The sequence below is a fragment of the Phyllobates terribilis genome, unplaced genomic scaffold, assembly GCF_046119375.1.
Source record: "Phyllobates terribilis strain yellow unplaced genomic scaffold, ASM4611937v1 Scaffold_1__5_contigs__length_1240528914, whole genome shotgun sequence".
In the NCBI taxonomy this organism is placed as follows: Eukaryota; Metazoa; Chordata; class Amphibia; order Anura; family Dendrobatidae; genus Phyllobates; species Phyllobates terribilis.
The window spans coordinates 179,675,834-179,699,592 of record NW_027362761.1 but is presented as its reverse complement, the minus strand read 5'-3'; the positions used below and the strand labels follow the sequence as shown (position 1 = coordinate 179,699,592).

The window sequence follows — 23,759 nt, the reverse complement described above, 5'->3', positions numbered from 1 at the left end:
TATTGCATTTAGTTTAGCGTCATAAACTACTGTACTGCTCTTATTGTTATTACTCCTAACATTGTGTTTACCTGCTGTGGCAAGACGACTCGCTCGGCTCTCCCGGAGGCAGACTCAGGACACACGTTCTCAGGTTACGTTCCTGCTGGTTTATTATCTGGCATAAAACCAGCAGGGTTTCGCAGGAAAAAAAAACAATAAACAAAGTCTAGCTCAGTCCATAGATGAGCGGGTTCCGCCCGCTCTCGGTAGCATAAAGTGCACAGTCCAAGTAACAAGCTCTGCAGCTTCCACAATACTGTCTGGAGACTTCCCTCTCCAGACCACACTCCAGAGAAAAAAAAACAGGACTGAGCTTTTACACATTGCTCAGCCACACCCCGAGGGGAGGTAGGGGGAATGGCGTCCCGCCCTCTTTGCCATTCCCATAAAACCGCACACCCTTTAACGGAGCAAATCTACCAGCATATAACACGCTGGCAGAAAAATAAAGTAGGTCTTAGTTCACACAGGAGAGCATCCTGAGTGACTCATACCTCCCCTCACATATAAAACCAGTGACACTGTCACATATTCCCCCCCTCTGCCCAAAACCGGGGGTTTGGGCACCTTCTGACACCAGGCAGGGAATCCTAGAGAGGGCATCTGCATTCCCATGTAACTTCCCGGGCCTATGCTCCACGTGAAAGTTAAACTCTTGAAGCCCTAGGAACCATCTAGTTACCCTGGCATTTTTACCCCTCTTTTCCCTTAACCATCTCAATGGGGCATGATCTGATACTAATCTAAACTTCCGGCCTAGTAGGTAATATTTCAGTGTATCCACGGCCCATTTTATGGCTAAACACTCTTTCTCTACTATGGCGTAGTTCTTCTCGCAGGAGGACAGCTTTCGGCTTAGATAGAGAATGGGATGTTCTTCCCCATTTATCTCTTGGGAGAGTACAGCCCCTAGACCAACCTCTGAAGCGTCCGTCTGGACCACAAATTCTTTTTTGAAGTCTGGCGCGACCAGGACCGGCTGCTTGCACAGTGTTAGCTTCAACTGTTGAAACGCGGTCTCCTTTTCTTCCGTCCATTTCACCATGGTTGATTTGGTGCCTTTTAGAAGATCCGTTAGTGGCGCGGCAATCATGGTGAAATTCGGGATAAACCGCCGGTAGTATCCCACCATTCCTAGGAATGCTCTCACCTGCTTCTTCAAGAGTGGTTGCAGCCAGGTTTGAATTGCCTCCACTTTCTTGATTTGCGGCTTTATTTCGCCTCTCCCAACAACATAGCCCAGGTACTTGGCCTCCTCTTTTCCGATGGCACACTTTCTCGGATTTATGGTAAATCCTGCCTTCCTTAGCGCGTCCAGAACGGCCTGTAGTTTAGGTAGGTGACTAGCCCAGTCTGGGCTAAAGACCACAATGTCGTCGAGGTAGGCTGCGGCATACTTCTTATGTGGGGCTAGGATCCGATCCATAGCCCTCTGGAAAGTGACTGGGGCCCCCTGTAGTCCGAACGGCATCCGCGTGTATTGAAAACATCCATCAGGTGTTGAGAAAGCCGTCTTCTCCTTAGCCATCTGGGACATGGGGATCTGCCAGTAGCCTTTCGTGAGGTCGAGAGTGGTGATGTACCTCGCCGGTCCAAGCCTCTCGATGAGTTCGTCAACGCGGGGCATCGGGTACGCGTCACACTTGGATACCTCATTCAACCGGCGGTAGTCATTACAAAACCTCCATTCTCCATTGGGTTTCGGCACGAGGACGATTGGGCTCGACCACCCACTCTTTGACTCCTCTATTACTCCGAGGTCTAACATCCTCTTCACCTCGGCCGAGATCACCTCCCGGCGTGCTTCCGGAATCCGATACGGCTTCAGATTCACTCGTACGTGCGGCTCTGTCAGCACATCATGCTCTACCACCTGGGTATGCCCCGGCAACTCTGAGAACAGCTCCCGATTCCGCTGTAGTAATTCTCGACACTGTTGCTTCTGGGCCGGTGATAGAGTCTCTGCAATAGTGACCTCCTCCACCTTGCCTTCTGGTGCGGCTTCCAGGCAAGGAGTTTCCACAGGTTCACGGTCCCGCCACGGCTTGAGCAAATTTATATGATATATTTGATGCGGCTTTCTTCGGCCAGGCTGGTGGACTTTATAATTAACCTCGCTGACTTTCTCCACCTCCTCGTATGGACCTTGCCATTTGGCGAGGAACTTGCTCTCGACGGTAGCGATCAGCACCAAAACACGGTCCCCGGGCTGGAACTGTCTTAGTCTCGCCGACTGGTTATAGATCCTCGCCTGGGCTTCCTGCGCCTGGAGGAGATGTTCCTTCACGATGGGCATCACCTTTGACATTCTCTCCTGTAACTGGGCGACATGTTCGATGATACTCCGGTGTGGCGTGACTTCAGCCTCCCAAGTTTCCTTGGCGATGTCTAGGAGACCTCTTGGATGCCACCCATATAGGAGCTCAAATGGAGAGAAGCCAGTGGAGGCTTGAGGAACTTCTCTGACCGAGAAAAGCAGAAATGGAAGCAGGTAGTCCCAGTCTCGCCCATCCTTTTCAATGACCTTCTTGAGCATCTCCTTTAAGGTCTTGTTGAAACGTTCTACTAGGCCGTCCGTCTGTGGATGATAAACCGAGGTCCGAAGCTGAGTTATCTGAAGGACTCTGCAAAGCTCCTTCATCACCTTGCTCATGAAGGGGGTTCCTTGGTCTGTAAGAATCTCTTTTGGTAGACCTGTCCGAGGGAAAATCTGGACCAGCTCTCGGGCTATACTTTTACTGGACATGTTCCTTAGGGGAACCGCTTCCGGATACCGAGTCGCGTAGTCCATGACGACAAGGATATATTGGTGGCCCCGAGCTGATTTAACTAAGGGGCCCACGAGGTCCATGGCAATCCTCTCAAAGGGAACCTCTATCACAGGTAGTGGGACTAAGGGGCTACGGAAGTGGGAGGAGGGAGCGGTTATTTGGCAGGTGGGGCAGGACCTACAATAGTTTTGAACTTCTCGATAACACCCTGGCCAATAAAACCTTCTCAATATCCTCTCCTGAGTTTTCTCGACCCCTAGGTGTCCCCCCAGAACATGTGAATGGGCCATATCTAGCACCTGCCGTCTGTATGGCCCCGGCACTAACAGCTGTTCCACTATCTCACCGCCCCTCAGTTTGGCCACCCGATATAGCAACTCCCCCTGCACTGCAAAGTGGGGGAATCTGGTGTCGGCCCCCGGCTCTTGGGCAACCCCATTACATACAGTAACCTGGTCGAACGCCCCTTTTAAGGTCAGGTCTCGAACTTGAGCAGTCCCAAAGTTCTCTCTGGACATATCTAACGCAGGGAGGTCGGCCTCCTCGGTCACCGTCTCACCCTCGTCACCGACAAGGACGCACAGTGGGAACTCCTCCATCTGCGACTTTGTCGGGGGTTCTTCTTCAAGGACCTGGCTTTTCCCCATGGTACTTAGTCCAGTTCCCTTCCCCCACAAGTCCCAGAATAAGGAAAAATCACGGCCCAATATGACGGGATGTATCAGGTCATTTACTACCCCGACTTCATGGGACTGAGCACCACAGTCTGTCCCCACTGTTACTGTGGCCACGGGATAGTCCTTGGCGTCACCATGGATGCACCGAACGCCCAGGGTTTTGGAAGGGATCAACTGGTGGGGAAGGGATGCTCTGATCAAGGTCACCAGAATCCCGGAGTCCAACAGCCCAAGCACTTTTACTCCATTAATGGACACTGCACACGCCTGCGGCCCCTCACCGGGTCGACAGTTTACGCTACAGGCTGGAGAGGCATAATAGGAGACCCGTCTGCCTAGGCTGCAGTCCATGGGCTCAGGGGATATTTGACACCTGGCGGCTACATGTCCAGGGTTGTGACACTGCCAGCAAACTATATCTTTACCAACTGTTCTAACGGCACCTTCAGTGGGAGTGGGACGCCCCCCAGTGGTGGCTCTAGACCCCTTCCGTGGTGAACCCGCCCCCCTTTGGGTATCCCAGTAGGGAGAAGTGACTGCATCCGGTTTCCCAAGAGATCTCTCGACTACCTGGTACCTCTCTACCAGGCCGATGAAGTTATCTGCGTTCTGGGGATCACCCTGGGCAACCCAGGTCTGTACTGGCTTGGGAAGGGAATGCATGAATCTGTCAATCACCACCCGCTCAACCATCTGGGCCGGAGTGGAGGACTCCGGTTTTAGCCACTTCTGAACCAGATGCAGTAGGTCAAACATCTGTGAGCGAGGGGGTTTGTCGCTAGCATACGCCCAGTGATGAACTCGTTGGGCTCTCACCGCCATATTTACTCCCAGACGTGCTAAGATCTCTGTCTTTAGTTTGGGATACTCCTTAGCATCTTGCAGCACCAAGTCAAAATACGGGGTTCACCCGATAAATATGGCGCCAGAACCTCTGCCCACTGTGCTGGTGGAAGTCTCTCCCGATCAGCCACCCTCTCAAAAACAGTCAGAAATGCTTCAACATCATCCCCAGGGGTCATCTTCTGCATGGCCCGCCTTACCGCCTTCCTGACGTGAGAATCATCAGTAGGTCCTGGGGGTGGGGCGGCCGCCCTGCTCTGGATGGCGTCTGCCAAAAGCTGTATCTGCTGTTGCGCCTCCTGCTGGTGCTGATGCTGTGACTTTTGCTGCAACTGGATTTGCTGAAGCAACAATTTGGTCGTCTCCTGGTGCTGCTGCTGTATGCTCTGCTGGGCCTGGACCAGGTGCTTAACGAGTTCCTCCATGCTGCTGGACTTCTCTGGCAGGCTGGCAGCCTTCACCCAGGACATCCACCGGTCTTTGTGGCAGGTACACGTGTTCCTGGAATCCTGCACGCACTCTCACACCAACTGTGGCAAGACGACTCGCTCGGCTCTCCCGGAGGCAGACTCAGGACACACGTTCTCAGGTTACGTTCCTGCTGGTTTATTATCTGGCATAAAACCAGCAGGGTTTCACAGGAAAAAAAAACAATAAACAAAGTCTAGCTCAGTCCATAGATGAGCGGGTTCCACCCGCTCTCGGTAGCATAAACTGCACAGTCCAAGTAACAAGCTCTGCAGCTTCAGCAATTCTGTCTGGAGACTTCCCTCTTCCACACTCCAGAGAAAAAAAAACAGGACTGAGCTTTTACACATTGCTCAGCCACACCCTGAGGGGAGGTAGGGGGAATGGCGTCCCGCCCTCTTTGCCATTCCCATAAAACCGCACACCCTTTAACGGAGCAAATCTACCAGCATATAACACGCTGGCAGAAAAATAAAGTAGGTCTTAGTTCACACAGGAGAGCATCCTGAGTGACACATACCTCCCCTCACATATAAAACCAGTGACACTGTCACACTGCTTATGTCCATGTACAGTATATATATATTTTTTTTATGTGTCCCTATAGTTAGATTTCCTTTCTATGGTAGAAAAATAAATAGTTTTTAGTTGATTCAAGTAATCTGTTCACATGTACGTAAGGAGTATCTACTTACGCTTTGCAGTTTCTTCTTCAGTTCCAGAATTGCGGCTTGATATCCTTTTGATGTAGCATTAAGGTAATATATACTCATGCTAGACAAAAGATAAATGAAAGTCATAAAGAGGCTAAAGACCTCTTATAAAAAAAAAAAACAATACGGTAAAATAAATGCAACCCTTGCTGAGAGTATTAAAAGATGGGCCAAGATGTAATAATTATTATAACCATGTTGTCACGATTCCACCCCTCAGTGTTTCTGGGATGCAGTTGCTGACAGCTTAATGTCCAGTCTGGTGCAGAGTGCAGTACTTTGATTGACAGCTCAGTGTCCAGGGGTGTGCTGAGCTGTCGGCGTTTTAATGTTAGAACCCTTCTGTTTGTTTTTTCCATCTTGTGTTTTGCGGTCACGTGACCCTCTGCCTTTATACTCCAGCTCCGCCCTTGTGGCTGTGCTGGACTTCAGTGTTTGACTGTTTCTCTAGCCTGGTGCTTCGGTGCCTTTCTCTGTCAAGTTCGCTTGGTCCTCTGGGACCTCTAGTACATTTTGTCAGTTTGTCTTTTTGTGTTCTGCAACAACTTCTGTTTAGGAGGTGTCCCAGTTTTGTCCCAGTCCTTAGTTCTTTTAGGGACCCCTCCCTTAATTCTATAGGTCTTTGTTCAGACTAGCCGAGGACTAAGGCGGGTCTGTTCACTAGGAACAGGCAGCCCGCTACATCGTAGGGATTAAGCTTAGTCTTACTGTAGGGACAGCGTTCCCCTATCTTTCCTTAGTACATGTTGCAGATCATAACAGTAAGTCCAGCCCAAAAAACTAAAAGGAAAGAAATTCAGGGATCAGTATGGTTTCCGTACAGGATTTGGCTCAACGCTTGCAGGGATTGTCTCTGGAGGTGGCCGAGCTTCAGCAACACGTGAGTAGCTGTTCTGGAGCGCATTTTGTCGAACCCAAGGTAGGACTGCCTGATGTTTTTTTTTGGTAAACAGCAAGATTTTTTTTCCTTTAAAAATGTGTGTTTGTTATATTTTCATTTGAGACCAAGGTCCTCTGGGAATGAATTACAGCGCATTGGTTTTATTATGTCACTTTTGCGCAATGAACCACAGGGGTGAACCTTTTCTCTCCAACCAAATGATCCGTGTTTAAGGTCTGTTGAAGAATTTTTTTCTGCTATGGAGCTATTATATGACGATCCTGATCGAATCTCATCTGCTGAATCAGAACTCAGACGTTTGAATCAGGGGTCAGATGATGTTGAAAATTATTGCACACACTTCAGGAGATGGGCTTCAGAAGTTAAATGGAATGATCCTGTGCTGAGATGTTTATTTCTTGCTGGTCTGAGTGAAAGGGTTAAGGATTTGATAATTGCATTCCCTGCACCTGAGATTCTGCAGGATGCCATGCAGTTAGCTGTTTGTATAGACTGGAGACTGAGGTGCATGCTCAATGAGGTAAAGACTCCTGTAATGTCAGTTCCTAGTCCCCAGAAAATCTGCTCTAACGGCGGAGAACCGATGGAGGTTGGGTTGATGTCACTCCGCTCTCAGGAAAGAGACCGGAGGTTCACCGAGGGATTGTGTCTTTATTGTGGTAAAGCTGACCATTTGATTAAGTATTGTGAGCATCGATTAAGTAAAGAAAAAAAAAAGGTCAGTTACGCCCGTATAGCTTTTTTATGCTCTGCAGGAGTATTTCTTTCTGGGAGTACTACTCTGCAGGGAGATTTGATTGAATTTCAGGTATTTGTGGATTTTGGTTCAACACTTAATGTGATTGATAAAGGGTTTTTGGAATACCTTAAATTGAAATCCAAACCTTTGTCATCACCTATTTCTGTGATTGCAATTGATAACACTCCTTTAAAATGTATTACTCACAAGACTGCTGCATTTCCCCTCACTATCAATGGAGTTCACCAAGAAATTTTGGACTTGGTTGTTTTAGATAATTTACCCTCTCCAGTTGTTCTACGATTGCCTTGGTTAAAACTGCACAATCCTTTATTGGACTGGTCTACTAATGTAATTAAGTCTTGCAGTCCGAAGTGCTATGATAAATGTTGTAATGGTCGCATTGCGGCTGTGGAAAAAGGGGAATTATCGGTACCTATTCAAGATTTTTGGAGGGTTTTTCGGAGGAGGAGTTGCAAGTTTTACCTCCTCATAGGGATTATGACTGCACCATTGAGTTTGTTCCGGGAGCTACTCTTCCCAAGAGTCGCTTGTTTAATCTGACTATCCCTGAAAGAAAGGCCTTGGAGGAGTACATACAGACTAGCCTGGCTGCTGGTCACATTAGACCTTCTAAGTCGCCTGTGGCAGTTGGATTTTTCTTTGTTAAAAAAAAGGACGGCGGTTTACGTCCATGTCTGGATTTTCGTGAAATTAATAAGATTACCGTATGCAATTCCATTGCCGTTAATTCCTGACTTGTTTAACCAGTTAGTGGGGGCCAAGTGGTTCTCCAAAATTGATCTCCGGGGGGGCATACAATTTGTTACGAGTGAAGGAGGGTGATGAGTGGAAAACCGCTTTTAACACTCCGGTAGGTCATTGTGAGAATCTGGTGATGCCTTTTGGTCTTACCAATGCACCTGCATTTTTTCAGAACCTTATTAATGATATCCTGAGACCTTTGATTGGTAAGAATGTGGTTGTGTATTTGGATGACATTTTAATTTACTCACCAGATCTAGAGTCCCATTGGCAGAGTGTACGTGAAGTTTTGCAGTTATTGAGTGATAATTCACTCTTTGCTAAGCTGGAGAAATGTGAGTTCGCTGTGCAGAAAATTAGTTTTTTGGGCTATATTGTCTCCAGCGAGGGCTTTGAGATGGACCCTGTGAAGGTTCAGGCTGTGCAGGAATGGCCTAGGCCTATTGGTTTGAAATCTATACAGAGATTTTTGGGTTTTGCCAATTATTACAGGAAATTTACTAAGAATTTTTCTGCAATTGTTAAACCTCTAACCGATCTCACCAGGAAAGGTGCGAATACGGCCCAGTGGACTACTGAGGCCACTGAAGCGTTTGAGTATCTCAAAGAGAGGTTCAGTTCGGCCCCTATCCTTATGCAGCCTGATGTAACTAAGCCTCTTTTGGTCAAGGGCGATGCTTCATCGGTGGGGGTCGGAGCCGTTTTGTCTCAGGAGAACAAGGGTGGAGTACATCCTTGTGCCTTCTTTTCGAAAAAAAATTCGGAAACCAAACTGTATTATGATGTTGGAAATCGGGAATTGCTGGCTATTAAACTTGCGTTTGAACATTGGCGTCATTTTTTGGAAGGCGCTAGATTTCCTATTCAGGTGTTCACAGATCATAAGAATTTGATCTATCTGGATGCTGCCAAGCGCTTGAATGCCCGTCAAGCTAGGTGGGCACTTTTTTTTTCTCGGTTTCATTTTTCTGTTACCTATATCCCTGGTACTAAGAATGTTAAAGCCAATGCTTTATCTCGCAGCTTCTCTCCTACGGTCAGTGCCGATGAGGAGGAGAGCATTTTACAGAAAGGAGTTGTGGTGGCGGCATTAGACTCCGTTTTGTAGAATGGGATTCTGAAAGCTCAAGATGATGCTCCATCTAACACTCCCCATGGGAGGTTGTTCGTGCCTAGAGCCTTTAGGAGAGATTTGTTTGTGGAGTGTCTTGAGTCTCGGTTGGCAGGTCATCCAAGAATTTCGGAGACTAAGAGACTTATCAGTCGCAGTTTTTGGTGGCCTGGATGGCAGAAGGAAGTCATCAAGTGGGTGTGTCAATGTACTGTGTGTGCTAGGTCAAAGGCTTCACATACTTCTGCTGCGGGTTGCTTTGCCCTCTGGATGTTCCTAGTGCACCTTGGACGCATCTCACAAGGGATTTTATTACTGATCTTCCTGTGTCCGAGGGTTTTACTGTCATCTGGGTGGTCGTGGACCGTTTTAGTAAGATGTGTCATTTGGTTCCATTCATTAAGTTGCCCTGCGCCAAGACACTCGCTAAGATGTTTGTTAAGGAGATTGTCAAGCTCCATGGCGTTCCCACGGATATTGTTTCTGATAGAGGACCTCAGTTTGTGGCTCGCTTTTGGTGTGCTTTTTGTGACAGGTTGGGAGTCTATTTGTCATTTTCGTCTGGTTATCATCCTGAGTCTAATGGACAGACTGAAAGAAAGAACCAGAATGTTGAACAGTTTTTGCGTTGTTTTGTGGCGGACAATCAAGAGGTGTGGTCTGAGTTTCTGCCTCTCGCAGAATTTGCTCTTAACAATCATACATCCTCCTCTGCTGGGTGTTCTCCTTTTTTTTGTTGTACTGGGAGACATCCGTCTTTTGGTTCGTTCTCCAAATTGGGGTCGGCGGTGCCGGAGGAGGAGAATTTTTCCAGTGATTTGGAGAGAGTTTGGACTAATGTACATTGCAACCTTCAAGAGGCTAACAAGAAGTCCAAGAAGTATTTTGACAAGAAACGTAAGGAGGTTTTGTTTACTGTGGGTGACATGGTTTGGTTGTCCTCGAAGAACCTGCGGTTGAGGATTCCCTCTAAAAAAAAAATGAGTCCTAAGTTTGTGGGTCCATTTAAAGTGCTTCAGGTTGTTAACCCGTCTGCTGTTAGGTTGGATGTCCCTACTTCCTGGAAGATTAACCCTGTGTTTCATGTTTCCTTGTTGAAAAAGGCTGATGTATCGGATAGGGACGCCACTGTCACAGTTCCTCCTGTTGTGGAAGACGGCGAATATGAAATTTCTTGTATCTTGAATTCTAGATGGCATAGATGGAGATTACAGTATCTTGTCTCCTGGAAGGGTTTCGGTCCCGAAGACAACTCCTGGGTAAGGACGGATGATGTCTCTGCTCCTAGGCTTGTTAAAGCTTTCCACAAGAGGTTTCTGGATAGGCCTGGGCCTGGAGGATCCGGAGGATCCTCATAAAAGAGGGGGTACTGTTAGAACCCTCCTGTTTGTTTTTTCTATCTTGTGTTTTCAGGTGACCATCTGCCTATATATTCCAGCTCCGCCCTTGCGGCTGTGCTGGACTTCAGTGTTTGACTGTTTCTCTAGCCTGGTGCTTCGGTGCCTTTCTCTGTCAAATTTGCTTGGTCCTCTGGGACCTCTAGTACATTTTTGTCAGTTTGTCTTTTTGTGTTCTGCAACAACTTCTGTTTAGGAGGTGTCCCATTTTTGTCCCAGTCCTTAGTTGTTTTAGGGACCCCTCCCTTAATTCTATAGGTCTTCGTTCAGACTAGCCGAGGACTAAGGCGGGTCTGTTCACTAGGAACAGGCAGCCCCCTACATCATAGGGATTCAGCTTAGTCTTACTGTAGGGAAAGCTTTCCCCTATCTTTCCTTAGTACATGTTGCATATCATAACATTTGATTGACAGCAAGCTGAGACTGGGAGGCGCTGGCTATCTTCATGTGTTCATTGTCCCAGGTGATTGCCCAGCTACTTAACTGGGCTGTTACTCCCAAACCTATACCAGACATACATTCAGCTTGTGTGAGGTTTTTCTCTCTGTGCCCTGTGTTCTGTGAATTGATCTTTCGTTGCCTGACCTTGGATCTTGTTTTGACCACCCGCCTGTTTAACCACTTTGTTATAATCTGCTGTCTTCCTGGTATTTGATCTCAAACCATTATCTGATTATGCTTTTGTCTCTTCCTTCTGTTTATGACGTACCCTCCTTGCTTCTTACCTCGGACTCCTTGACTATCCCGACTTATGGCTTGTCCGCGAGAAGTGACTCAGCATCATACATGTTATGGCTCATTTAGCCTTAGTCTCATTATGACATTAGACTTATAAGAATTCCCAGGATTGTTGTCTTCAAGACTCGCTTCATCCATGTAGGTTATGTCTATATTAAAACCGCTTTGGGTGCTGCACCCAGATTTCTCCAGCTGTCCCATAAATAATGATTGAAGCAGTGGTGCACAAGCTCAATTTCCATACTGATAGGGCTTTATAGAGCCTCTCTCTTGGGATCGTTGGACGTCTCAGAAGTCAGGTCCTTGCATTTCAGAAAATTATCACCTCTCTCATGGTTAAGAGATAACTTTCAATCTTCAGGAACCCCCTTTAATGTTCACTGGTGCAAAAAAAAGCTAAACTTGGAAATCAATTAGTTTTCTCATAATCAAAAGTGGATAAAAATGTAAAAACAAGTAATTTTAGAATTAACCTCTAATTAAAAATCCTTTTTGTTCTCAAAAAGAGAGGACTTTTTAATTGTATAGTTTAAAACGTATTTCCTAGAATATTGGCCTACTCTGCAATTGATTAGAGGTGGCCACTTTCCCAGGCATAGAGCAGGCATTTGAAAGCTCTTTGCTATACAGCTTGCAAGTGCTTCCCCGAAGCTGAGCCCTCAACTCTCCTGACAAGCAGGAAGCGGGAAGGCATCGAATCGGAGCACCCCTGAAGACCAATAATGAGAATAACGCTATAATCATATCAAATATTTCTATACATCTTACCTTACCACTATTGTACTTACACCATTAGCAAAATGAATGGTAGAATTAGTCCAGGGTTAGAAGCGTAGCTAAATACTTTTGCAAACCATGCCGGGAAGTCGTACAGTAAGGTTTCCTGTATAACTTCAAACATTCTTTGCTTTCCACTAAAAAACAGATTTATCAATAAATCAATAAAACATTAAAACGCATACACTACATGTAGGTTAGGCTAGGCTCACACTAGCGTTCTAAGTCTTATTTTTCACGCAGTAAATATATTTGTCACATTATAGACTCTAACTGCACCCCATTGACTATGATGGAGTTTGTCAGGTTGCTGTTAGGGGGTTTGTCATTTCAAGAATAGCACAGATTTTTTTCTGGTTAACATGACAGCATCTGTAGCCTTCCAGATGGAAGCCATAATGCAAGTGTGAACAAGCCTTATATGTTTCCTAATACAATTGCAGTATTTCTATTTGATGAATTAATTAAGTCAAATGATACACTATCAGCACAGCATATTATATGGGGAGCCAGGGTCTTATAGTAAACTTTTAATTGCCACCTTGTTCATCACCGCTGGGCCCTCCTTCTGTAATGCATGCTCAAACACCTCTCCTAGTGAGTCTCCAGGGAGCCCTCCTACAGTGACCACTGACAGCACCAGGCAGCTCCGCAGGAGGGCCCAGGAGGATATTAGAGCACTTGGCACTGCTGGAAACCCACCAATGATGCATGTTCTTCTTGTCTGTATAGGTGTTTAGCCATTATTTTACAGATTTATTTATACTTACATGATTATGATGCTTGTCTGACAAAAGAAGTAATCTATTATTTTCCTCTAGTTATAAAGTATTATTTTATCACACTACAGATTGCATACTAGTAGTAGGGATACAACCTGAAAACTAGATATACTGTAGATACAAGAGGAGGAGGCCACAAATCCACTGGATTTTCTATTGGGTGCTATTAGCCAAACGGTGCAATATATTTTTGACCTATTTGGGCTACTAGATGTGCTGATCTGTCTCCACACCCGGAAACTCTAATATAAGATAGAATATTATAGTGACAGATCGTCTCTAACCAGTAAATATATTACATAAATGATTTGTGATGAAAATTTCCTGAAAATGATCATATCTGTATTGAGGTGAAATAATGTTACGTTTATTAGTACATAATGCCATGTGATGATTCAAAACCAATAAATGGCCAGTCTGAAAACGGGCCAGAAGTTTTTGCAGCGGAAATCCATTCTCAAAAACTTCTTCAAAAACTCTTGGAAAATTCAAATTCAATTAATTTCCATGGGTATATGCAGACATTGTCTTTTTCCGACAGATTCTGCCTGGAACCCGCTTTAAAGAGTGATTAAAAAAACTCCAAAAATAATGAATACATGCACTGAAATTTCAAAACCATTTGCTGTTCATGATGTGTTTCATCTTTTGTCTCCTCTTTTAAGAGCTTCAGGCTTTGAAAGTTTTAAAGCAGCTAAAAGAAGTGACCAATCCATTCTTCTAGTGGCTACCAAGCTTGGAAGCCACCACTATGTTATGTTTGGAATTTAAAAAAAAACAAACGTCACCAGTGAGGCCACCACAAATCACTTCTGTCCAAGAGGATGTCAGAAAAAAGACTTCCAGGAAAACATCTCCGACGTTTTACTGAAGTTTTTTTCCTTCAAAAACAATGTGTGTTCGCCAGAGTCTAAAAGATGCCTTGTGTACATACCCTATATGTTGAATATACAATTTTTTTTAGGAGGATTTTGGAGAGTAACCAGTCCAAAAACTCCCCAAAAATATATTGGATCATCTTAGTTAGCTTTAATAAAACCACAGCAGCCCAGGTGTTGCAGAAGCAATGTGAACGCTAAAAATACGTCTACTTTACGGTCATGAGATACTGGCCTCATATTGTAAGCAGTAATGAGATGGGCCATCTTTTTGCTTGTCTGTTTGTTTTGTTTGATTGTTAGTATCAATTAGCCCTGTGCTTCTCGTTGTCTGAATATTGACACTGAATAGTAAAGTGGTGGAATAGAATACATTGGAGCTCGTTGATAACAAAAACCTTTGGAAATGTTCTAGTTTACCTTCAGTTCCTCGGAGAGGAAGCATAGTGCCCTCTAGTGGTTTTGAGGTTCCTATACAGTTTAGTCAGTGGACTGAATTTTTACATTGTACGCTGCACTAATTCAGTACTAGATCTGTATTTTATCATGATAAAATGTAGGGTTGAAAAATAATCATTGCATATTTTTCTGAATACAGAGAAATATTCAATGCAGCAAATTGTATATATTAAGCAAGTAAAGTCAAATAAAAATTTTAGTGGCACTTTCTTATGCAAACACACTGAATTAGGCAGTGTTAAGACTAATATATATATATATATATATATATATATATATATATATATATATATACAGTACAGACCAAAAGTTTGGACACACCTTCTCATTTAAAGATTTTTCAGTATTTTTATGACTATGAAAATTGTACATTCACACTGAAGGCATCAAAGCTATGAATTACCACATGTGGAATTATATACTTAACAAAAAAGTGTGAAACAACTGAAAATATGTCTTATATTCTAGGTTCTTCACAGTAGCCACCTTTTGCTTTGATGACTGCTTTGCACACTCTTGGCATTCTCTTGATGAGCTTCAAGAGGTAGTCACCGGAAATGGTCTTCCAACAATCTTGAAGGAGTTCCCAGAGATGCTTAGCACTTGTTGGCCCTTTTGCCTTCACTCTGCGGTACAGCTCACCCCAAACCATCTGGATTGGGTTCAGGTGTGGTGACTGTGGAGGCCAGGTCATCTGGCATAGCCCCCCATCACTCTCCTTCTTGGTCAAATAGCCCTTACACAGCCTGGAGGTGTGTTTGGGGTCATTGTCCTGTTGAAAAATAAATGATGGTCCAACTAAACGCAAACCGGATGGAATAGCATGCCGCTGCAAGATGCTGTGGTAGCCATGCTGGTTCAGTATGCCTTCAATTTTGAATAAATCCCTAACAGTGTCACCAGCAAAGCCCCCCCACACCATCACACCTTCTCCTCCATGCTTCACGGTGGGAACCAGGCATGTAGAGTCCATCCATTCACCTTTTCTGCGTCGCACAAAGACACGGTGGTTGGAACCAAAGATCTCAAATTTGGACTCATCAGACCAAAGCACAGATTTCCATTGGTCTAATGTCCATTCCTTGTGTTCTTTAGCCCAAACAAGTCTCTTCTGCTTGTTGCCTGTCCTTAGCAGTGGTTTCCTAGCAGCTATTTTACCATGAAGGCTTGCTGCACAAAGTCTCCTCTTAACAGTTGTTGTAGAGATGTGTCTGCTGCTAGAACTCTGTGTGGCATTGACCTGGTCTCTAATCTGAGCTGCTGTTAACCTGCGATTTCTGAGGCTGGTGATTCGGATAAACTTATCCTCAGAAGCAGAGGTGACTCTTGGTCTTCCTTTCCTGGGGCGGTCCTCATGTGAGCTAGTTTCTTTGTAGCGCTTGATGGTTTTTGCAACTGCACTTGGGGATACTTTCAAAGTTTTCCCAATTTTTCGCACTGACTGACCTTCATTTCTTAAAGTAATGATGGCCACTCGTTAATCTTTACTTAGCTGCTTTTTTCTTGCCATAATACAAATTCTAACAGTCTATTCAGTAGGACTATCAGCTGTGTATCCACCTGACTTCTGCACAACACAACTGATGGTCCCAACCCCATTTATAAGGTAAGAAATCCCACTTATTAAACCTGACAGGGCACACCAGTGAAGTGAAAACCATTTCCGGTGACTACCTCTTGAAGCTCATCAAGAGAATGCCAAGAGTGTGCAAAGCAGTCATCAAAGCAAAAGGTGGCTACTTTGAAGAACCTAGAATATAAGACATATTTTCAGTTGTTTCACACTTTTGGGTTAAGTATATAATTCCACATGTGTTAATTCATAGTTTTGATGCCTTCAGTGTGAATGTACAATTTTCATAGTCTTGAAAATATAGAAAAATCTTTAAATGAGAAGGTGTGTCCAAACTTTTGGTCTGTACTGTATATATATATATATATATATATATATATATATATATATATATATACAGTGGCGACCAAAAGTTTTGCATTTTTTTTAAAAGTGTGATTACTTCTGTCTGGTTGTTGTGATGCCATTTCCCTGGAGACTTTAGTAAACCGGAAGCAAATGGTTGTCAGCTATAAGGACAAAAATTGTGTTTAACATTGTTTTTATCCCTTTGTGTGTTAGTTTTCAACATTTGCTGGGCCAAATGTTTTGCATATTTTGTCATGGGTATTCGAATTTTGCCTAAAATTTTTTTTTTCATGTGTGTGTTTTTAGGTTAAAAATGGCAAAGACAAAGCCAATTTTTTCACGAGATGTCTGGAAGCTTATTATTCTGAGTCAGGCAAAAGACAAAAAGACAAAAAGAGTTAGCTATAGAATTCAACTGTCACAGAGTCAAGTGTCACATATATTCAAGAAAGAAAAAGAAGGTGATGGAACAGCTGACCAACCTAGACGTGGACGACCACGGAAAACTTCCTCCAGAGTTGATCACATTATTAAGAAAAAGTCAGTATCTCATGTCCATAAAAGTGTTGTACATGGGGTCAAAGTGAGTCACCAAACTGTGGTGCTACGGTTTAGAGCAGTAGGGTTGAATGCACGAGTTCCAGTCAAGAAGCCTTTCATCTCTGCAAAGAATCGGAAGGTCCAACTTTAGTTTGCCAAAGAACACAGCCAATGGAAAGAGACAGATTGGTCTAAGGTGTTGTGGTCTGATGAATCCAAGTTCAATCTGTTTGGTAGTGATGGCAAGCACTATATATACCGCCCATTTGAAAAATGTAATGATGTAAGGTACCAAACACCTGCAGTGAAACATGGTGGTGGCAATGTCATGGTTTGGGGATGCTTTTCTGCATCTGCCATTGGCCCTCTGCATAGAATTGATGGAAATATGAATGCTACCATGTACAAGGATATACTGGAGAATGTAATGCTTACACATGGTAAAACTAAAGTAGGCAGGGGATGGAAATTCCAGCAAGACAAAAATTAGTTAGCAAAGAAAAATGTTCGCCTGTTGCAATGGCCAAATCAATCACCTGATTTACACCCTATAAGAGCACCTTTGGGAAGAGTTAGGGCGATAAGTTGGGGCCTGTACCCATAGCAATAAAGATGAATTGTTTGCAGATTTTCAAATGGAATGGAACAAGATCCCTCAAGATGTCTTGAATACCCTCGTGGCTTCAATGCCCCGTCGGTGTGGTGCAGTAATTAAAGCAAGAGGTTATGCTACAAAATACTAAGTCATGGCATTGTAAACAATAAATTACTCTCTACGTTGTAATCAACAAATAGTATATGCAGAACTTTTGGCAATCAGTTTTCTTTAATTAAATGACAATACCTATATTCAAAAGCATTTTGTTAAAAATGAAGGCCTTGCATGATGACATCGTCATGGACTTTCAATTCATCACCAGGAAAATGGCATCACAACAACCAGACAGAAGTAATCACTCTTAAAAAAAATGCTAAACTTTTGGTCGCCACTCTATACTGTATATCACATACACTGTGTTCCAAATTATTATGCAAATAATATTTTCTCAGATTTTCCCAAATTACCTATATGAATTGCAGTCATTGTAATTTTCCAGTCAAATAACTATTAGAGTACAATTGAAAGGTTTTTGTACAAACTGCCTATGATAACAGTATATTTTTAAAAAAATAAAAAACTCAAACTGCACTCAAAATGCATGTTCCAAATTATTATGCACAGCAGCGTTTTCAACCTTTTCATTTTAATAAAGAACAAAAAAATGGTCATTTTTGAAATTATAAGCATTAGCAGGTTATTACAAACTGAAATTAAACAGTTTTCAACTCAAAACTTTATTCTAGGTGATGTTATATTTGCACATAGGACCCCTTGTTCGAAAGGAGCTTCTGAACTCTCTCGTCCATTGAATTTGTCAGGTTTTGGATGGTTTCTGCTTTAATTGTTTTGCATGAGGACAGAATACCCTCCCAGAGCTGTTTCTTAGATGTGAACTGCCTCCCGCCATCATAGACACTCCTTTTGATGATGCTCCAGAGGTTCTCAATGGGGTTGAGGTCAGGGGAGCATGGGTGCCACACCATAAGTTTGTCCCCTTTTATGCCCATAGCAGCCAGAGATGCAGATGTATTATGTGCAGCATGAGACGGGGCATAATGTGCGATATGTACAGATTTAGGGTTCTGACGCACTCCCTGCGCCGTGGGGTACTCGGTAGCCGGGCCGGTCGATGCTGGGGGGATGTCACAGTGGCAGTGGCCCGGTCCGTGACCCAGGGCGGTCAATAAAAGGGGAAAAGTGAAAGGGGAATGAAGTTTTTATAGAGATAATGCTGCGATGCCGCCTGTGGTATGCGGCTATATGGGACCGCCGCTGTGGTGCACATCCTCTGGAGCTGGTGGTGACGCAGCAGAGTTGGTTCAACTCTCCACAGGTAGAGCTTAGCCCCACGGCAGGATATAGTGATGCTATGAGGTAGATGTTGCTGGTGCGGTGTAGTGCATGGGTACTAGCTGGTAGTAGAGGTCCGGGCAGCCTGGGAGCAAGTTGGGGATCCATCTCGCCAGTTGAAGTTGTAGGCCTTCCCTCTGCGCTAATCTCTTTGGCCCTGCTGCTTGTAGCTATGCCGCTGCCCTCGTCCCTGAGTAAAACGTCTGTTCCTCACCCGTATGGCAGGCAGCTCGGGCCTTCCTTATGTATCGCTCCCACGTGGCAGTGCTGGGCCCTATAGTGCTACTGTGTCACCAGGCATCTGATGGGTCCAGGAGATCTGCAGTCTCCTGCCCTCTGGTTTCTGCTGCTGGGCATTCAGTGCCCAATAACCTCGGACTCCGGTGTCCGGTTCTTCTCCGCTTCTCTCCTCTGGGGCGAGCTTGTACACAGCTCCCCTCCCCAGGTCCTTCCTCGTCGCTGTCCTGTCTTCAACTCCTCTCAACTCACTCTCACTAACCCCGCCTCCAGATTCCAGTTGTCAAGGGGAAGAGCTCCCCTTTCTGGTCTGGAGCCAGGAAAGTGTTGTATGCTGGTAAACCTGATTAGGGGACCCCTCCTTGCTTCCAGGCATGGCATCACCCCTTGTGAGGGAGGCAATGCCACTGTGGCAACCGGACCCCTGGGGTGCCACATTCCCCCCTAGTTAAATTCAGTACTCCCGGACTGAGGACACCTTTAGAATCAAACAATTAACAGTAATAATGATTCATATTACAAACAATTTGCAAAGTCTCAAAAAGTGTAAAGATTGCAGAATAACAAAAACCAAACTAAACTTGGAAGCAGTCATTGCGGCGCTTGACTTGTCTTTTTCCGGGCTCCTGAAGGTTGGTTGGTGGGAACCACCTCAACCCACTTTGCGTTTCATCCCTTGGCCTGGTTTTCGGCCACGCCTGTGGTTTATTTTCAAGGCCAACAATTAACTTTATTCAATATTGTCCTGACCACACCTAGTCCTGTGGTCCATTTGTTGGACCACATCTTCGGCCACTCCAAAGGGGTTTTTGTTCAGTGGTCTTGACAAAACCAACAAGAAGCACTTTAAGAAGTGCAAATTATTTATAATGGAAAGTTTTTGGGTAGATCACCATCCTCAACCACAATGTCCTTTTTACTTAACCGGGTAACTACATAAAACTTTTCTTTAAACGTTTTCACACAGGACTTACACTAATACCCTTCCAGGTAACTATTTACACACACTTATAACTTTTTCTTTAAACTGAACAGTTCAACAGTGGTGCTCCCTCCGGGGAAGCACAAGCACCGATCCACCATAGGCTGGCCCAGCCGGGTCGTCAGCCTCGGATGGTAGAGGCATGTCCTCCTCCTCCACCACCCTGCGAACATTGAGGGCATACCATCCACACTCTCCCTTATGCTGGGTGTAAGTAACCCTGTCACCAGGGTATAGTTCACGGCCCAGGTGTCCCTGCTGGAGATGGGACTCCACGTTGCGCCGGTTTACAAAGAAGTCCTTTGCCAACTGTGGCTTCTTAATGAAGCCCCATCCAGCTTCCAGGTCAAATTTCACCACAGTCCCCTCAGTGCATGGACTGGGTGTGGCAGATTTGGTCTTGTGGGCCCGGGTCTTCTCCTGCATGTTGCGGGCTTCCATCCTCTCCCACCTCTCCTGTCGCTCCTTACGTTCCGCGGCCAGTTTCCGTTGCTCCCGCTCACAATACTTCTCCCTTTTGAGGGCCTCAGCTTGGGTCTCCTGCGGGAACCCCATGAGATCACACTCCAGGTTATCCCACCGGTACTCCTCCCCTTCTCTTGTACAGGTGACCGGGGCCGCAGCCGTGGGTTGTAGAGGGGCTCCCTGCTGATCCTCATATTTCGCGGACCAGTCCCACGTGGGGCACCCGTACACCCATAAGGGTGTGGGGGCAGGGGGTTTCTGTAGGAGGCCCAGGAGCAGGTAGGCGTTGCAGGCACCCGGGGCAGGGGGTTCCTGTAAGGGGCCCAGGAGCAGGTCAGTCTGTCAGCGCCCGGGGCAGGGGTGTCGTCATTACCTGCTCCTGCGGCCGCTCCAGCACTGCTTGTCACCTCCAAGTCCAGGGGAGGCTCCGCCGGGGCTGGGATGCTGTAGATGGAACGCAGCAGGGACTGCTGCTGGATCATCAGCTTCCTCAGCAGCTCATCTTTCCACAGCGAGACGGCAGCCAGCTGGGCCTCTTCCATCTTCCGGCCCAGCCCTGCACCTCATCGCGGCGGAATCCCGTATCCTCCAGGGACAACTTGGTTAAGACCCCCTACAGGTTGAGGGATGATGCAGTAGGCTGCAGGCCACGGGCCGGAGTCTGAGGTTGGTCTCTGTCCATGTCGACTGCCGGGTGTGGTCTGTCTGCTCTGCTGGAGGCCCCACCCTGTCTGTGGTTTTTCTTCTCCTCTCCCCTTTCTGGGGCCGTTCCATGGCAGCTTGATGTCGGCCACACCTGGGGGCGGCTTCCCCTGACTGATGGACAAGTCTAGGTATATGGCCACAGGCGCATGGGGCGGGCTCCGCTTTTGTCGCCATTCTGGAACCCGGCCCACGATAGGAGGTCTATTGTCGTTCTTGATCACACACATAATGGCGCCTGTTTTTCTGGGGCGGGGGCCAAATTCAGTATCAAAGCACAGTCTATTGGCACATGGGACCCGTGATAATGGGTCGGTTCAACCTGTTCGTGACACCAAGTATGACGCGCCCCCTGGGCCGTGGGGTACTCGGTAGCCGGGCCTGTCGATGCTGGGGGATGTCACGGTGGCAGTGTTGGGCCCTATGGTGCTGCTGTGTCGCCGGGCTTCGGATGGTGCCAGGAGACTGCCTGCCCTCCAGTTTCTGCTGCTGGGCCTTCAGAGCCCCACAACCTCGGACACCAGTGTCCGGTTCTTCTCTGCTTCTCTCCTCTGGGGAGAGCTTGTACACAGCTCCCCTCCCCAGGTCCTTCCTCGTCGCTGTCCTGTCTTCAACTCCTCTCAACTCACTCTCACTAACCCCGCCTCCAGATTCCAGTTGTCAAGGGGAGGAGCTCCCCTTTCTGGTCTGGAGCCAGGAAAGTGCTAGAACTCTCCTGTTAGGTTTTTTCTAGTTTGCTGGTCACATGACCTTTTTTGCCTATTTAATCCGGCTCCGCCCTCCTGGCCTTGCTGGACTTCATTGTAATTTCTACTCTTGAGCTAGCTTGGTGCTCTGTTAGCTTTCTCAGTCAGTTTTGCTAGGTCTTCGGACCTCTATGTTCTATGTTGTTTGTCTTATTTCTGCTACAATTTCTGCTAGGAGGTGTCCATCTTTCTCCCAGTCCCTAGTTCTTGTAGGGATCCCTTCCTCACATCTATAGGTCTTCGTTCAGACTAGCCGAGGACTTTAGCGGGTCTGATCGCAGGATCAGGTTCCCGTTACATCGTAGGGATCCAGCTTAGTTCTATTGTAGGGACAGATCTCCTGTCTTTCCTTAGTGCTTGTAGCAGATCATAACAGTAAGTCCAGCCCAAAAATTTCTCTAAGGAAAGACCTCCAGTTTCCATCATGGTCTCGGTTCAGGATTTGGCTCAACGCTTGCAGGGACTCTCTCTGGAGGTGGCCAAGCTCCAACAACACGTGAGTAGCTGTTCTGGAGCACATTTTGTAGAGCCAAAGGTACGTCTGCCTGATCTATTTTTTGGTGAACAACAAGATTTTTTTTCCTTTAAAAATGCTTGTTTATTGTATTTTCGTTTAAGACCCGGATCCTCTGGTGATGAATCACAGCGCATAGGGTTCATAATGTCACTTTTGCGCAAAGAACCTCAGGGATGGGCCTTTTCTCTCCAACCTAGTGATCCGTGCTTTAGATCAGTGGATAGTTTTTTTTCTGCTTTGGGGTTGTTGTATGATGATCCTGATCGTGTCTCATCTGCTGAGTCTGAATTAAGACGTTTGAGGCAGGGATCAGGTAATGTGGAAAATTATTGTACTCACTTCCGTCGGTGGTCTGCTCAGGTAGGGTGGAATGATTCAGCTTTGAAAAGTTTGTTTCTTGCGGGGCTAGGTGAAAGGGTTAAGGATCTGCTGATTGCTTATCCTTCATCTGTAAACTTGCAGGAGGCAATGCAATTAGCTATACGGGTGGACAGGAGACTGCGTGCAAGGGTTAATGAGAGTAAATCCTCTGCCATGTCAGCTCCGAGTATTGAGAGGGTCTGTACTGACATTGGAGAGCCGATAGAGATTGGGGCGATGTCACCCCGCTCTCAGGAAAAAGACCGCAGATTTTCTGAAGGTTTGTGCTTTTATTGCAGTGGATCTGACCATTTCATTAGGAACTGTGTGCTTTGTGTGAACAAGGAAAAAAGAAAGGTCAGTTACGCCCATATAGCCTGTTTAAATACTAAGGGTGTACTTCTTCCTGCTAATACCACTGCTCAGGAAGAATTAATTGAATTTCGGGTATTTGTGGATTGTGGTTCTACTCTGAATGTGATTGATGGGGGGTTCTTGGAAAAACTTAACTTAAAACCCAAACCTTTGTCATCCCCTATTGCCGTGGTTTCTGTCGATGGCTCTCCCTTAAAGAGTGTTACTCACAAGGTCTGTGAATTTCCCCTCACTATTAATGGTATTCACCAAGAGAATTTGGATTTGGTAGTATTAAATAATTTGCCTTCTCCAGTAGTGTTGGGGTTACCTTGGTTAAAATTGCACAATCCTGTACTGGATTGGTCTAGCAATGAAATTAAGTCCTGGAGCCCTAAGTGTTATGACAAGTGTTGTAACGGGCGCATTGCTGCTGTGGATAAAGGGGAATTACCTGTACCTATTCAGGATTTTTGGAAAGTTTTTTCTGAGAAAGAATCGCAAATTTTGCCTCCCCATAGAGACTATGATTGTACCTGTTATGTTCTGCTACCAGAGCTAAGGAAAGAGAGGAGATCTGTCCCTACGATAGAACTCAGCTTTATCCCTACGATGTAACAGGGGACCTGATCCTGCGATCAGACCTGCTAAAGTCCTAAGCTAGTCTGTACGGAGACCTATAGATGTGGGGAAGGAATCCCTACAAGTACTAAGGACTGGGAGGAAAATGGGACACCTCCTAACAGAAATAGTAGCAGACAGACGAACAAACAAAATATATAGAACATAGAGGTCCGTAGACCAAGCAAACTAACAGAGTTAGATACAGAGCACAGGCTAGCTAGAAAGTAGTTATACAATGAAGTCCAGCAAAGCCAGAAGGGCGGAGCAGGATTAAATAGGCCAACAAGGTCATGTGACCA

At 45.7% G+C, this 23,759-nt stretch overlaps 1 protein-coding gene across 1 annotated transcript in view; it reads right to left on the bottom strand.

Annotated features, from left to right (window-relative positions):
* Positions 1–23,759, bottom strand: part of LOC141177313 (transmembrane channel-like protein 1) — a 165,239-nt gene that overhangs the window by 2,952 nt on the left and 138,528 nt on the right. Inside the window, exons 15-16 of the mRNA XM_073660443.1 lie at positions 11,954–12,079; positions 5,497–5,575 (exon numbers count right to left, since the gene is read on the bottom strand). Of these exons, the coding sequence (XP_073516544.1) occupies positions 5,497–5,575; positions 11,954–12,079 (205 nt within the window). The remainder of the gene's footprint in view (positions 1–5,496; positions 5,576–11,953; positions 12,080–23,759) is intronic.